This window comes from Fundulus heteroclitus, chromosome 9 (genome assembly GCF_011125445.2).
Source record: "Fundulus heteroclitus isolate FHET01 chromosome 9, MU-UCD_Fhet_4.1, whole genome shotgun sequence".
In the NCBI taxonomy this organism is placed as follows: domain Eukaryota; kingdom Metazoa; phylum Chordata; class Actinopteri; order Cyprinodontiformes; family Fundulidae; genus Fundulus; species Fundulus heteroclitus.
The window spans coordinates 6,931,744-6,948,169 of NC_046369.1; the positions used below are offsets into that span (position 1 = coordinate 6,931,744).

The 16,426-nt window shown below is 39.9% G+C and overlaps 2 protein-coding genes across 2 annotated transcripts; one reads left to right on the forward strand and one right to left on the reverse strand.

Annotated features, from left to right (window-relative positions):
- Positions 1-4,376, reverse strand: pars2 (prolyl-tRNA synthetase 2, mitochondrial). Its single transcript, XM_036140912.1, has 4 exons — positions 4,209-4,376; positions 2,385-2,724; positions 1,137-1,382; positions 1-1,041 (listed from the first exon to the last, which is right to left on the reverse strand). The coding sequence occupies exons 2-4, from the start codon at positions 2,706-2,708 to the stop codon at positions 160-162; spliced, it is 1,452 nt and encodes a 483-aa protein (XP_035996805.1). The 5' UTR covers positions 2,709-2,724; positions 4,209-4,376; the 3' UTR covers positions 1-159.
- Positions 4,377-12,131: 7,755 nt separating this feature from the next.
- On the forward strand, positions 12,132-13,600 carry insl5a (insulin-like 5a). The gene is made up of 2 exons (XM_012852510.3): positions 12,132-12,331; positions 13,066-13,600. Exons 1-2 carry the CDS (start codon positions 12,160-12,162, stop codon positions 13,206-13,208), a joined length of 315 nt encoding a protein of 104 aa, XP_012707964.1. The 5' UTR covers positions 12,132-12,159; the 3' UTR covers positions 13,209-13,600.
- Positions 13,601-16,426: the final 2,826 nt, after the last annotated feature.

The window sequence follows — 16,426 nt, forward strand, 5'->3', positions numbered from 1 at the left end:
TTTACATTTATTTTATTGCAATCACCAACTGCTTTCAAATATCCCCCGTCTATCATGAAGTCAGTTTTAACAGCAGGTCTTGGATATTCGTAGCTAACAAAAAAAAAAAAAAATACAGAAAATTTGGACATTTAGTTCAACCCAGTTTAAAGCTTTTCTTCATACAATCTCCACTGTTCCCAGTAAATCTAGCAGTCCATCTTTACTGAGAAACATTGTCTCACCAGTCTGCTGACAAATCACCTCAAACTTTGGCGTTTCCTCCAGAGCCGCCTGTCCCACTACGACCACGTACGGGTAGCCCAGCCTGCCGGCATCCTTAAGTCTCTTCCCGATGGTCATCTGTGTGCGGTCGTCGAGGACAACTTCCCCTCTCAAACGTGGAAGAAACTGTCCCACGGTGTGAACCAGCTGCTCTGCCTGGACTGCCGCCTCATCCGCCTTGCTTCCTTTCTTAGGGGGTAAAACACAAACCTGGTAGGGGGCAATGAGTCCGGGCCAGCGGATCGCCTCCTCTGTTGACATCACCTCAATGGCCGCAGCGAGGATGCGGGTCACTCCGAGACCATAGCAGCCCATCTCAGTGACATCAGGCTTGTTCTGGTGATTACTAAAAGTGGCTTTGAAAATCTGGGAGTACTTTTTACCTAAATAAAACGTGTGACCTACTTCTATTCCCTTCGACTCCACCAGTGTGCCAGTGCTGCACTGTGGACAGTTTGTTCTGTCCGGAGACAAAGTCTCCGTGTTTGCAGCAAAGGAGCAGCTCCCACAGACCAGCACCCGGTCCTCGCCGATGTCTGCAGGCAGCTGGAACTCATGGGAGAGCGTTCCGCCGATGTTTCCGGTGTCCGCCTGCACTTGAACGCAACGCAGGCCTAACCTGGCAAAGAGCCGAGCGTACGCCCCGCAGACAGAGTCGTACGTCTCGCGAGCGGCTTCTTCGCTCACGTCAAACGAGTACATGTCCTTCATGTAGAACTCCCTCCCTCGCAGGAGGCCGAACTTCGGCTTTGGTTCGTCTCTGAACTTGCGGGTGATCTAGTATTTGGAAACAGAAATTGAAAAGTGAAAAACAGAGCGCTTCGCAGCAACACAACACCAAACCCAAAAACAGCAACACGCTGAGCGCTCACTTGGTAAAGCAGTAAAGGCAGCTGTCTGTAGGAGAGGGTCGTCTGGTGAGCAACCAGAGTTGTTACGACCTCTTCGTGCGTGGGACCCAAGCAGTAGTCTGCACCGTGGCGGTCCTTCAAACGGAACAGCTCCTTCCCCATCAGATCCCAGCGCTCACTGGTTTTCCACAGGTCAGCCGAGCACAAACTCGGCATGTCCAGCTTCTGTCCACTGATCGCCTGCATTTCCTGGTCGATCACCCTCACCTGTTGATTTAACACTGCAGTTTTCTATAGATTCAAGATTCCTTCATTGTCATTCTACTGTTTACTGTGGAACGAGACCGCGCACGACGATCACAGATAAAAACCGCACAGGAATAAATAAAAACACCATTGGAATGAGAGTAAATAGTGAAAATAACAAATAGAAAGTTATTTGTCTATGGCAGGAGCATACAAACCTATATGGGTGAAACAGAACATGAGTGAATATAGATATAAATATGTTGATATATTTAATATATCTTATTTACTATATATATATTCATTTTAAAATGAACTTTTGTTAACATCCACTTAGGATTTTGTATTCCTAGAAATGTAAGCTCTAGAAAGAAACCATTAATTTCCATTAAGATCAACTGTATAGAACACAACTCTGAGATCTGGTAAAATCCAATAGAAGAATTTCCTTAATTTATGTGAACTAAAATTGTTTAATACAGGAAGAAAAATTCTTTAAATTTATTTCTCACAATCTAGGAGACTGGTTGTAATTTAAGCAACCGGTTTTGTCTAATTTATTTAATTTTATTAGAAACAAGTGTTATAAACCCACAAAAAGCTACATTCTCTGACATAAATCATGGTTCAAATATTTGACGTTTTAAGTTTTAAAATTCAAATCAATGCTTGGATCCTTTTTTATACCAAGCAGTTGTTAATTAGTCAAATAATCTAAAATAACTTTAGAAAAACATGAACAATTCACCTTTGACTCATGACAACAAACCACCACTTAAATAATTGGTTTTCAAAACAACATAAACTGTTAACTAACCCTGCAAACGAAACGTTACCCCTCTGCTAAAATATTAAAAGACACGTAGAAACAGTTTCTCACACTTAACAGAGATGATAATATTCTCCTAAAACCAAAAATTTAAAGTTAAACTATTTTATTTCCTGTAGAGTGGTATCAGCTACTTTGGATACTATCTTAAAAACAGTGTGATGTAATTCAGCAACTTGATAATAAAAACCTACCAGCTTCTCCATAGAGCGCACAGTGGCAGGCAGGTAGTAGTAGCAGCCAGGGTTCGACGGATGGATGAGCCCTGCCTGCTGCATTAGCCTCTGGCTCTTACAGGACATCTCCCCCGGCAGCCGGCTGTCCTGCCCCAAATCCCGCAGGTTCGACGGCTGATAGAGGCGGGACACCAGCAGCGCGGGCCCAACATGTCCGCAGTGGTTAGAGGGAGGGATGTCTGCATGCTCAGCCCGACCAGAGTGGTGTCGCTTATGAAGAATGAAAGATCTGTGGAGACTGTGAAAGCCTTTCTTCCAAATCTGATGCACCGCTGGCTCCATCACATACCCAATCAGGCTGCAGAGAAAATAGAACGGAAATATAAAACCTTATGGCAATGTTGTTTCATTAAAATAAAAAAACAGTGTGTACATTTGCCTTTAAGCACAATTGTTGCACTGATTTAGAACAGCTTAGAAATATTTAGGCTGCACGGTGAATTCAAAAATCTGAGACGTGTTATTTCCCTTTATTGAGAGCTTCATGTTTCTGTCATTTCATACTTAGTTGGAAAATAAGAGATCAAAAAATAAGAAAAGGACAATCAGTAGGATGCTAAAATGAGGATTGATTAGACAATAAAACCCATATGCAGTACTGTTGTCGTTTCATACAGTTGGTCGTGGCTGATGGCCGTTTACGCTTAGCCAGACTCTGCTGGAGGTTTCTTCCTGTTAAAGGGGAGTTTTTTCTTCCCACTGTCACAACATACATGCTAGGTAAGAGGAATTGCTGTAAAGTCAGTGACTATCCACTGTGGCTACATGCTGACCCAGGAGGAGCGAATGCTGCAAGTCAAGGACTCGATCCAATCTGCTGGGTTTCCTTAAACTTTTGAAACCAACTTGAATAATAAACAAAACTTGACTAAATTATTTGACAACTACGTTCAAAATGAAATGTATGTAACTGACCTTGAATCTGTCTGTAAGAGTCAATTGTCACATATTTATTAATTTGTTTATTTCCCCTACTCACCACGTGTCAGTTTACCAACCAGGAGGACATTTAGTATCCACTGTGACATCCAACCATTTAAAGGTTTATAATCAGCTAAGTCTGTTGTTACTAGGAAATGTGGTTATTTGACATTAGGGAACGATATCCAAGTTATTTCGGATTATTTGGGAGTAATGAGCTGCCAGATTTCATAGGAGGTCAACTGGCTAGTTTTTTTTTTATTATTATTATTACTATTATTATAAACCTTCATTTAACCAATATCTTAATGGTGAATTTATCGCTTTTTTAAGGGAACTAAAATAAAAAAAACTTAATTCTACATGACATGAAAAGAATTTTTATGAGAATCAATCTGCACGATTCAAGAAAAACAACATAACGAAAAATACATTCCATGCCTAAGATTAATTACTTGGGAAATGAAATGGCAGCAAGGTGAAATGTCTGGATCCGATTAACACATAAGAACTCTAAACGACCTTTAGCTTTTTAGATGCATTGCTTTGTATGAAACGTCACTGGGCTGACGGTACCATTTCTTACTACTCAGGGGCGAATCCACAGAACTAAAAAAGAATAATAATAATAATAAAAAAAAGCGAAGATGCAAAAATACTACCGAGTGGTGAGGAGGTTAGGGCACGGAGTGGTTTGTTTACGTGTGCGAACTGAAATATATCACAAGAAATCATAGTTGTAATGCTGCAGACAGACGTAGAAACTTAAAGGTAAATCTACCTTAAAGGAAGGTGATCGCGGACCCCCTTAAAATTCAACTAGCAAGCCAAAAACGAGCTTCTCAAATTAGCTTAAAATACCTTCTGCAGCGCAAGGACAGGAAACAAAACCTTCAGACAGATCCTTCGCGGTAAACCCAAGAAAGGAATCAGTGAAAAAAGAACTGCATTTCTAGTGTGTTAAAACAAAATGACAAAAACACGGACAGTCCTTGTCACATTGCGCCCTGCTGTGTTTTCTCTGTTAACTTCCTGTAGGCCACTCACAGCGCCACCTACCGGCAGGGAGGACGGCCACCATAATAACAGGCAACGATAACCTCGACTAGTTTTCAAATCTTGATTTATCGAGCAGCTGCTTTGCAAAACGGTTAAAATATAATTTGACAATAACTACATTTGCATACACATTGCATCTCTATGTTACATACAGCTTATGTTTCAGTGTTTAAATGAACTTGAAGAATATCTTTCCCTACATTTTGTCACATAAAATCCCTATTGACTGAAGCTTGTGACAAAATGTAAAAAAGGTTTATGGTTAGGAATAGTTTCAGAAGACAGTATAATCATCCGGATTTAAATTTAAAGATCGTATTTGGTTTTGTTTTGGTGTCAAAATTGAAAAGCAAATGAAGCCATCAGACTCTGAAGTAATAATACAGTCAAGACACCCTTTGTTTATTTGTCTGTTTAAAGCTCGTCTTTGAGATAAAATGAACACTTTTTGGTATATGTAAGCAGTTGACTGAAAATAATAATAAAATTAAAATAGGAATAATAATCAAACAAAAATAAACATGCAAATCCAGGTTTAAAATGAGCAGGAAGAAGCCTGTGCTAATGAAATCTGTCCAATGGGACACGGTTGCGTTGCAGATGTAGAACAAGCGACATGTTCAGAAACCTCAGGCCTCAACACGGCCACCGTCTCAGCACATGGACCGTTGCTGCATGCCTTCCTCCTCTCCTTCAACCCCATTTCCTGTCAGCCCACTGTAGTGATACAAAATATAAAATCCTACCCCAATTTGACTCATCCTGTATGTGCATTACGAATTTTAGTCTGGAACATCTAACATAGTTGAAAGAAAAAATGGGACAGAAAGCTTATTTTAATTTTTGACTCAAACATTTGCCTGTATTGTTTTCTTCCTGACAAGCTGACTTTTCCAGGTATATGAACGCTATGGTGTCAGCCTCTTTTCAGACCTTACTCTGACTGATTCTCTCGCTTCCTCCATAGATGCGGCTTTGGGAATATCTGGGTCACAATCGAGGATGAAGAAATGATAATGAAATCTGGTAACTTGTTGTTGAGCTGGAGCTGTCCTTCGGGTCTACACTGCTTTAGCCATGAAACTTTATTAAACGTCTAATGGCACCGATTGATCATGTTCAAAATAAAATAATCTTTTTTATAACAAGAGTATTAACAGAAAGCACAGGGATTAAGGTAGTAGTCATCACCATTTTGTGATTTTTGATTTATTCGATCAAACAACATTGTTCGTAAGACCAGGGTCGCATTAAAGAGCCACAGTGCTTTCTTCGATTCTTTACGACCATCTTATTTTGCAGGTATATTTGGTCAGTTGTAGTTTAGTTTTATGAGCTGAAAACAGGAAATGTTTATTGAGAAGAGTGCATGTGATGCAGCCGAAGCGATGAAGGCTCAATGTTCTGATAAGAAACTTAACGAGCCACTGAAAGTATTGACACAACTTTGCTTCCTCTGTGAGTCATGCCGTATTTTTCAGAGCCTGTTACATAAGAAAATCAGGATTTTTCTGTTGTTTTGCCAGAAAATTTGATGCTAGTTTTTTTTCCTTAAAAAGATGCTAAAATGTTTTTTGTTTTTTTTTCAGAATGGACAACGTTTGACTGAAAAAGTGGCCGGATCTGGTAGCCTGACTGGTTTCATATTTTTAGGGTATTTACATTTATTATGCAGAGCTGTAAATGACAGTGGGTAAAAACACTCTATAACACTAAATTGAAGTAACACTAAATTAACACTAAATGTTACTTCACAAAAGTATTTGACCTTTACAAAAAGTGAGAGATGTTCTGACACGTCTGAAGGAACATTGCTTTATAACCTAACCCTGCAATGCTCCAGAACCTTCTCCCTGACATGTCCAGCGTGTTCCCTGATCTTCATGAATCTCTTTATCAATAAATTTTCTCCAATAAACCTCTGAGGCTCCCACAGAACAGTTACATTCATGCTGAGACTGAATCGATCTCTGATTGACTTGAGTCAATTATTAAGTGCGGATGCGATACATACGGTGATATCCACCTGATGAATGTGGCGAGAAGAGCCTGCCTGCAGAGTACCGGGAGTGCAGCGACTCATGCTTTCTTTTGCACTGAAGCAACAGCATGATAAAATTAACAAAAAAAAAAGAAAAGATAACTGTAGTAAAACCGGACATAAACACCATCACATGTAAAAATGTTTTAAAGAGTACGCAACTCGTCCAAATACTTGTGCAAATACACAGAGACATTTTAAAATGTCTCCTCTCAGCTTCAGCTCATCTGGTGGTTTTGGTGGTGGGTTGTTTCCTACACCACCTGCTGTCCAACACCATCTCCTTGGTTGAGAAAGTGGTGGTTATTTTTACAGCATGACATTAGATGTGATAGTTCTGTACCACCATCAATGGTCAGGGCATTCGCTCTCACTGAGTCTGCATATTTCCGAGTGATGCACTAATATGTGACAGTCACAGTCAGTGTGTGGAAAGCATGGCTGGAGACCGACATCTTTACTCTTGTTGGTGAGCACATAAACATATAGATCTCCGCAATGGAGCCTTGCTTTTAAAGTCGTCCACTGCCATTCCAAGATAAATTTAACTTATATAAACCAGTAACGTTGCTAAACGGTATAGCACTTCCCCTTTGATCACACCTGTACTCCATCTGCAGGCCAAATCTCATGCAAAGCTCCACTCTAAAGTTGGAAACCTTGACATTAGCGTGAACTTGTTGTCCTTCTAAGTGTGTACAATGATAATTTATTACATTAAACAATAGAGGGAACAGGCACGAGAGCAGACGAAGATCAATCTGCAATGAAACGATTGGAAAACACAGGGAGACTGCTGCAGATGGGAGGGACAGTAAAATAAAACTGAAGAATCGGGTAAGGTCAACAAAAAATGCCTGGAAGGTGGATGAGTGAGAGAAGAACCAGGTCTTCTTGTAGAGCTTAGAGCCTCCGGGAGAACCTGAACAGAGGAGCTGAAGGAATATTAGTAAAAAGACTGACATGAAGACTGAAGGATCTAACTGAACCAAAAACTACTTCTAAAATCAGAATGTAAACTAACACACAGATGGGAACACAAGAAAGAATAATCTCAACATAAAGGAATGGATTACCTAATGTTGGTATAAAAAAATCAACCAAAAATACATAAAATTCAAAATCGAAGTGATAAACAGAACACTGGGACAAATAAATCATCGTTTGACTGTTAAAGCATATGAACGCTCACATTAATTTACTTTTAATGCGTTTGAATTCATGTTGGTGCCACTTAAGGCAGCATGGCTCCCACCAGCAGTTTATATTAACCAGTCTGAGAATCAAATCCTATGTTTATTTTGCAGTTTAGAATAACAATAATCATGATCTTTGTTATTGCAATGTTTTGTAAATTCCAATAAAATCTGTTCTCTGCATTTTACCTCTCCGTTGAGGAGCAGTGGGCTGCCACTGCGCAGCGCCTGGGGCCAGGGGTGCTGCTCAGAAACACCTGAGTGGGATCTGAAATTGCAAACTTGCAGCCTTGCCAGGACCCCCCTACTCTCTGGACCATCAACAGGGGCGGTTCTACACAGGGGCCAACAGGGGCCAGTGCCCCTGTGAAACTAGTCAGGGCCCCTGTTATGGCCCCTGTACTGAATACATAATGCTGAATTAATTTATTATATGTGCTGGAAGAGAAACCATAACTGGTTGGTCCTTTGGGCCCATAAAATGTCTTACCTTTGCATTTTTATTTTAACAATAACTTCAAAATGTATGTGTTTCACTTTTAGCTTCAGCCACATTGAGACTGGATCACCGTTTTCGAGGGTCTGCAACCTGCAGTTCCAGAGACACAAGTGGCTCTTTGGCTCAATTAATAAATGAAACGATTACATTTTGCCCTGATTTTCTGGTTTAATTATTTTTGTTCTGTGACCCAATGAAAAAACACTGGCCCCACCCTGGCCCCCCTGCTAAATTTCAACCTTCTGATTTGAAGCAGACTCTTAAACTGCTTTATTCTTATTTTATTTATGCTTAATGTATGTCTTATTCCTCACTTACTGTATTATTATTTGTGTGTTTGTGCATTTTGTCTCTGTTATGGGAATTCTAAACAATAATAATTGGGTTCCCATCTTTACTAAAGGAATCCCTCTTTCATTCTGGGAACCAACAACATTTAGTTGTAATGCTAACAATAGTGTTCAATAACAATATCTTTATTAAACAATAGAACAAAATCACACTCATCAACTCAGCAGTGTCATTGTGGGAAACTGCGGAGCAAAGGTGAAACTGAAAAGGTCTTCATTATAAGATGCTCTGAAGATATTCATAAGACAGAACAGGACATCTATCTGTGGAAAACAAAAATGGGGAACATGGACAAATAAAAAAAAAAGATTATAGTGTTTTGTTTTTATTTTGATATACTTTCCAGAAATCTGCTCTAAAATGTAAAATGTAAACTGTTGCCAACAGTCAGTGCAGGTAAAATATCTGAAGCCCTGTTTTGAAACTATCGATGAGTTTTTATTGAACGTCGCCAAAACTATAGCAAATAACCCTTTTATCCTGTTGACGTTATCCTGGTCTACACTCTGAGTTAGGGAACTTTAACTGCCTTTACAGCATCTTACGTCAGCCATTTTAAAGCATTATTCCTCCCACACGACAGCCAGCTCACGTGGCAGAGCTCAGCGTATCTGTCTGGCTGCTCGTCTTCTCCAGGTGGACTCTCTGGAAAACATCTTACTGCCTGAGATTTTCAGACCAAAAGATACTCATGCTGATGTCCTTCTGAGCCGATTAGGTTTGCGTCTGTTCCTTCCATTTGTCCTGCGTCTCGCTATGAAAGATTTAATTTCTGGAGAAAATGGGCGACTGAATGTCTCGTAGAGATATGAACAATGCCGCTGGGGCAGATTTTGTCTTTAAACTTCATATTGCCATGTTTGGTTTTATACTGATCATCAGCAGCAGGACAGGTTCAAAGATTTCGACAAAGACAACCGATTAAAGTTTCCTTCGATGCACTGAAAATGTACGAAATAGCACTTTTCTTTATGATGACGGTTTAGCTCAACTGTGCACTTAGTCCAAACTGAGATGAGATTTCTTGTATATCGGGGAGAAGAAAAAAATCAGAGACTCTCACAGTGAGGTTGTGTGTGTGTGTGTGTGTGTGCATACCTGTCTTTTGCATCACTTTATTAGGATGCCAAATGCAACACTAAATATTAAGTTTAGGTGAAGAACAGGCAACTTTGGACAGAAAAATAGCCTTTACACTTCAGTTCAGTTTATTGGTGTAGCAGCATTTCACAGCAAGTCAACTCATGTCACTTTATGACAAAAACAGGGTCAATTCATAACCCATTGTACAAGATAAGTTTGACTTGAGCTGAATTTTTTTAAATCCAATTATCCAGTCAGATCCCAATCTATTCACGTACAGTCCAAGTCGATCAAAATTCTAACGCAACATAAATTCAGTAAATCCCATAATGCCAATTGATAAGTTATCTAAGAGGGGACAATTAGTTTCATAGAGTCTTTATATTTGCAGCAGTTCTTCATCCTGGCCAAGCATGTGGTGACAGTGGAAAGGGAGCCTTCCTTTTTAACAGCAACTTTCCAGCAGCGGAAGGCTCGTCAACACCTCGCTGGAGGTTTGAAGAACTGAAAGCAAAGACAGGAAAGCACAGAAACATTTTACCAAGGGACTATGGATGGGAAAGAAAACCAGAGGGAACATTTCTGCCAGTGTTGTTCTTCAGGAAAAATTGCAACGCTAGGCTTTGAATCCGTTCTCTAGAGAGCAAAAGCAAAGAGAGCACATCGGTTAATGGCCCCAGTTGCTGTCGATGGCTTCAAATCATGGAGTACGCAACTTTATTAGCAATGAAAACTCTGTTAGTGGCTTTATTCAGTAAAGCGATAATGTGAAGCACATACAGGTACAGGAACCACCCGCTTTTAAGAAGAAGAAACTTCCAGCAGAACAAGCCTCAGTATGAGCGTGCGTTAAATCCAGGAGCACTGAACCAGGAGTACTTTCAATGGGAAAGTAAAACTGGGAGAGAATACAAAGTTTATAGCAGCAATAACTATCACTACATCAAGAAAATAGACAACCAAACACAGAATCACTGGGACAGAAGGATGTTCTACGGAATATTTAAAGAATGAATACACAGAGTTAAAGGCAGGAATAACTCCAGCATTGGCTTTGTGTAGGAAAGAGACATAGACAAACACAGAAGCACTGTGCAACATGACCTTCCCATGAAAAGCATAAAAAAGAGAGAGGAAACAAAGCTCAGGGCAGAAATAACTCCTCAGTCAAAGCACCATATCAAAGAAAGAGACACAGTTAAATGCAGGAGTAATGGGAAGGTGTACCTTCTTTGATAAGCAGAGATAACGCATCGTTACTAACAGCAATAATTGTAAATAATGCGGAAATATTCAGAAGCAAAAGATAATACATAGTGCAAAGCTTCTGTGGTATTGACCAATCCTTTTTAATCCGTCATCGAAGAATACAATAGTCCATCGCCATCTTTTAAAAAAAAAAAAATGAAAGCAGAAGTTTCAAATTAGAGCAAAAAAAAACTCAAGTGTTGAGACAAATAATTTTAAGTTTTTTAAAGCAAAGAGCCACAATGATGGCGACAGGGGCAGAAGCTGGTTGTTTATGTGCTTCAAAGAAGAATATAAATAAGTTGTATTCTCAACTTTAAATGAGATTTTTTTTTATTTAAATTTTTTTATGAACCACAATTGAAAACAGAATTGTTGTTTTTTATGACATACAGTAGTAACAGGATTTTCATAATGTGTACACAGGCTGTTTTTTTTCCCCTTCTTCCTGCCAAACAGGGGAGATGTAAATTAAACTAAGGACCAAAAATGAAATTCAGAAGATTAGGACAGATTCTAAATTTCGGATAAGACTTGTTGGCTCAAGATTAGACAAAGCTGATTAGAATTGCTACAGCAATGACTACAACTAATAACAGGAGGAAAACAACGAGGTATTTGCTAAAATATAACTTCCTTTTAATCTAAACATATTTTTTTCTTTCAGAAAGGTCCTAAGTGGGACCTGTACTAACGATCGATAGAAATGTCACTCCAAGTATCTTATCTCTCCATCAGCCGCGCCGTAATGACTGCATGATGAACTGCAAACATTGATCTTTTACTCTTATGGGACCCAAACAGCTGTAAAGGCAAAGGCAGCCCGGCCATCAGAGAGTTGTAAACACAGAAAACACCTGTTTCACCGCAGGTGGGATTCACTGGGGCCCCCAGTGATTGGCCAGCGCCGCGACGCTCAGTGCAATTTTGGCCTTAATTCAGGTAATCCGGAGGGAGCCTGACGAGACCGCACGTCATTTAAGCAGAGGGTCGTAAAAAAAAAAAAAAAAAAAAAAAAAAAGCCCGAGGTTGTAACTCTGTTTCAGATAGCAGGAAGTGGTGATCACGGAGATAAACGGAAACATAAAAAAATGTATGCATGCATGTGTTTGCGTGTCTCTGGGATGGGCTACGGGCAAGTTAGGAAGCGGGGTGGAGAGATCATATCGTTGGATGATCAGGTGGATGGTATATAATGAGCCAGGACGCATGCAGGAGAGCGGGTGAATGTCTTGGAAGCTGCAAAACACTCACCGAGATCATCAGGGAAACAAAGAAAACAGCAGAGCTTCATCAGGGGATTAGCGAGTTGACGACAGACGGCAGTCATCCAGAATGCGTCTGCTGGTGGTTTTGGCTCTGCTCCTTTGCGCGCTGGCGTGTGCGCACCAGGCAGGAGCGGAGATGCCGGCAGTGAAGCTGTGCGGCCGGGAGTTTGTCAGGGCCGTGGTCTACACCTGCGGAGGCTCCCGCTGGAGGAGATTCTTCAGCGAGCCAGACAGGGATGGTGAGAACTCCAGCTTATATACTCAATAACTTTAGATTTCATTTTCAGGTTTCCAGCTAACTGCCTGCAGCAGCAAAATGATACAAGTGAATGTTTTTTTTTTTTTGTTTTTTTTTCTGAAGGTCTTTTTATGAAATAACCCCATTTCAGGCAGGACATATTCAGCTTGATTGCAGACTTTCCATCCCTGTCAGATAGCCGCTAAAATATGACTTCTTTAGAAATAATTGAATTTTATTAGTTTGGGAGTGATATGAAGCCTAACCCTGATGAGTGAGTGAATAACGTTTATTGTATGTGGAAATGTTTTATATTTGAGCTCTTTTGCTTTGCATTGCTGTATTAATTGGACTGTGGGTGTGTTGGCAGACAGGTGTCTCCCCACAGCGGCACATTTAGCTTCATAATGTCAGAAAAGGCCATATGTCTAATGAGGAGGCGGCTCTTCCCCGGGCAATCCCTCTCTTTACTGTCTCGTTAAGACAAATCCGGTTATCATATCGGCTGAAGTAATTACAAGAAGGAAACCGACACTGTAGAAGATGAATAGCAGTCATTTAGGGTTTCCTTTCTTGGGGAATATCAATATAAATCACACAGAACTCGCATGAAAACAGTTGTTACATACACTCTTGGAAACATTTCAATAAAGACACCAAATTTCCCAGATGGTTTAATTTTAGTGTCGGGCTACCAGTCTGATCGGCCTCCATTTTTCTGCTCTGTCGCTCCAGGTCTGCCTGCAGGAGAGCAGACCAGCTTGGAAGACGTCAGCAATGCCAGATCGGAGTGGACCAAACGGGACATAAACAAACTCCTGACAAACGTGTGCTGTCAGGTGGGCTGCAGGAAGAGCGAACTCGCCTACTTGTGCTGATGGCGGCGGGGCTTTTTGTTTTTACGCCCGCAGTGACCAGAACGACGGCCTTGTCTCCCTCGTTGCCTTAAAACTCGAACTTCACCCCCCGACGCCTGACATTATGATCACTGTACAGCTGAGACGAGCGAATGGGGAGCCTCTGTGAATGTGCATGTACGAATCTGTGCCAACTATGTTTTTCCACTAAACACCTGACTGAATCTATTTTAAACTGAACTTGTATTAGAGCCGGTAGGACTGTGTTAATTGACAACAGAGGTGCAAGTTTGTACAGCTTCCAGCTCTGCTCTTAATGTCTTACAAAATACTTCTGTTTTACATTGTTGTATGAAATAAACGTTCTGGCAAATGGCTTTAGGTGTGGCGCTTTACTCATTACAGTAATTTCTACGCAGGATTGACTTGACGTAGAACTATGTTGCTAATCATATTTTACGTGAAAACTCTAAGTGGGTAAGGAGATTAAAAGAAAAGCCAGGAAGCCCGATGTTTCCTAGGGATGTCTGTCTTGAGTTACCACCCTATCAACCAACCGACAATATTTACCAGCTCTATCTTCTTGCAGACAGAAAGCGGTGCATCAGCTCCAGTTCAAATGTTGGATTTTCCGAAAGGAAAGGACGCAGGGAATGCACAGTAGCCGTCTTACTTCTGCTTCAGATTTATTTGGAGATGAAACTTCTTAATTATGTTTAAAATGCATAATCAATCCAATCACTGAATTGGATCGTTCTGAACTGCAAACATTTCAAACACTGATCACAATACACTGGACACTGAACATATTTACCTGGACAACTAGTTCTTCATCTCTAGCAACAGCTGCTGCTGCTGCTATTACACTGATAAACAATATAATCAAATTAACAAGGAGGGAGAATTATCTATTATACACATTAACAGCAGGGGCATGTATATCATTTTTTACAATTATTAGGAACCGGATTTATACACACAATCTCTTAATGGCATTGCAACATCAGAATCAGAGGATCAACACTAATAGGAGAGAACATTGAGCTGGAAGGATATGACTTTATGCACGTGGCTTGTGCTATATGCAGATAAACGTTTCAGGGGGGAAATTATTTAAGGGGACACTTTAATTTTAAATCAAGGAACGCTCGTACAGCTTTTGTATTGCCATCTGCAGAAGGTTCACTAATTTTGATTTTCACAGAGGGTTATTTGTGGATTTATATCAAGGCAACAAGTCAAACACACAGCTTTCTTGTGTGACAAAACAGAAAATAAAAAGAAATCTTTCAAGCAGAAAATTACCTCCACAAGTCTGATTCATCTTTGGGTAAAATTTGCAGAGGCCTTAAGGGACTGCGTCCGTCTGTTCAAGCCATTATATGCAAGAATAAACAAAGAGGAGGCAAGGTCTGTGTCCCGAAAGTGTTGGTTAATTTGTGATGCAATTCCAGAAAGAAAGCAAAAGACCTTGTGAAGATGCTGGAATGGCAGTGCTGCCATCCAAACTGAAAGCTCCGCCGTTTCATTACTCCACAACACAAATAGCCAGATTACAGTTTACAAAAAGAATGTGAGAACAAATCCTTAACGTCTAGAGACACGCCTTCTGGTCCGACAAAACTAAAGCAGAAGTGTTTCACTGTAACGACCAACATCAGATCATCAAATCTGGTGGAAAAAGGGAAAAACTTGCTAAGTCTAAAAACCTTACCCACTGTGAGCCACTGGGGTGGCAGCATCATGTGTATCGCTGGCCGCGTTGGGGCTACTGGTGTACTGCCGAAAATTAACGGCAAAAGAAAATAATATTATTTGGAAAATATTAAAGCAACATCTGAAGATGCCAGCTGGAATGGCACAAATGGGTCTTCCAGATGTATTATGACTAACAATACTGCCCAATTAGGTAGAAAGTGTCTAAAGAACAAAACAAAGTCGATGATTTTGAGTCGCCATCACAAAGCTCTTATCTCAGGGACATAGTACGTACATTAGTAGGCAGTTCTGCCAGAAGGAATGAGCCAAAATCCCAGCAAACTAATGTGACAAGCCTGACGAAGGGCATTTGATCTAAATCAAAAGGCAATTCTATCAAATACCGTGGACAACTTTGTAAACTCTTAGAATTTAAAGTAGATTATACCACAAGAAAATATACAATTATATTGGCATTAGGCATATTAAAACAAACAAGCAGAAAAACAACAAAAAAACAACACTTGGTTATTCTGACTGAAAACAGTAAAGGTTTACCCTAATTTCAAACAATAAGAAAAAAATTATTCAATGTATATAACGGTTTTCAACTCTACATTCCAATTTGATACTAATTAGATTATGATGTGTTCAATTTAGTCAATTATTAAGAAAGCCCAGGTGATTGCATTAAGCTGATGATTTAGCAACATTTGTTTAAAAAAAAGTTCAACTGTCAACATGGTTGAATGCCTGGTTCTTGCCACTAAAACATCAGTAGGACCAAATATGAATGTTTTCAAAATTACTTTTCAAAATAACATTACCATTAGTGAAATTAGATATAAATTTGTTATTCCTATTTTTATGTAAAGTCCATTTGGGTAATATCGGCCATTAATTGGTGCTAAATAAGTAACTTGGATTGAATAATTGGGCGCAAAAAAAGAGAGAACTCAACAAAGAGACACAAAATAATTAAAAGGGTGAAAACAAGCATCCAGTTATACTTTTTATTGGTTTTGAAAAGAAGCAAACTAATGTTATCAGTTTATCTTAGCATTGCTGATCTGCACAAACAGGTTGCACATGAGATTGAGGTCAACTGCACAGAACCAAAACTGTATCCTGGCTTCTTGCACACACAAAAAAAAGCCACTCCCTGCTCTTTTCTCAACATAGACCAAGGTAAGTAAGTGACATTCAGCACAGCATGTCATTTCAGTACTACCTATCACCATAACGCCTCACTTTTTACTGCATGCTCTGCATGCAATAATCGGCTACTGATGGAAAAATTCATCACAGAGACGAAGAAATGGAAAAGTGCCCGTTTATTTCAATTAGACTTTTCAAATTAAGAGATCGCACCAATCAAAGGTTTTGGTTGCCTCTCAAGCTGATAAAAGGTTGAAGCTATTGAATAAATATAATGTAAATGGGTAGTGTTGCATATTGTGGGCACTGGTAGGTAACGCTGTAGTGACTGTTGCACTGAAAATCTCACAATTCATACAAAAGTTAACATAGTCCTATTAGAC

Coding starts and splice junctions, on each gene's coding strand:
- pars2 (XM_036140912.1), bottom strand. CDS start 2,708: ATGGAGCCAGCGGTGCATCAGATTTGGAAGAAAGGCTTTCACAGTCTC. Junction 1,383..2,384: donor TGCGCTCTATGGAGAAGCTG/GTAGGTTTTTAT, acceptor TTAAATCAACAG/GTGAGGGTGATCGACCAGGA. Junction 1,042..1,136: donor TGCCTTTACTGCTTTACCAA/GTGAGCGCTCAG, acceptor TCCAAATACTAG/ATCACCCGCAAGTTCAGAGA.
- insl5a (XM_012852510.3), top strand. CDS start 12,160: ATGCGTCTGCTGGTGGTTTTGGCTCTGCTCCTTTGCGCGCTGGCGTGT. Junction 12,332..13,065: donor CAGCGAGCCAGACAGGGATG/GTGAGAACTCCA, acceptor CTGTCGCTCCAG/GTCTGCCTGCAGGAGAGCAG.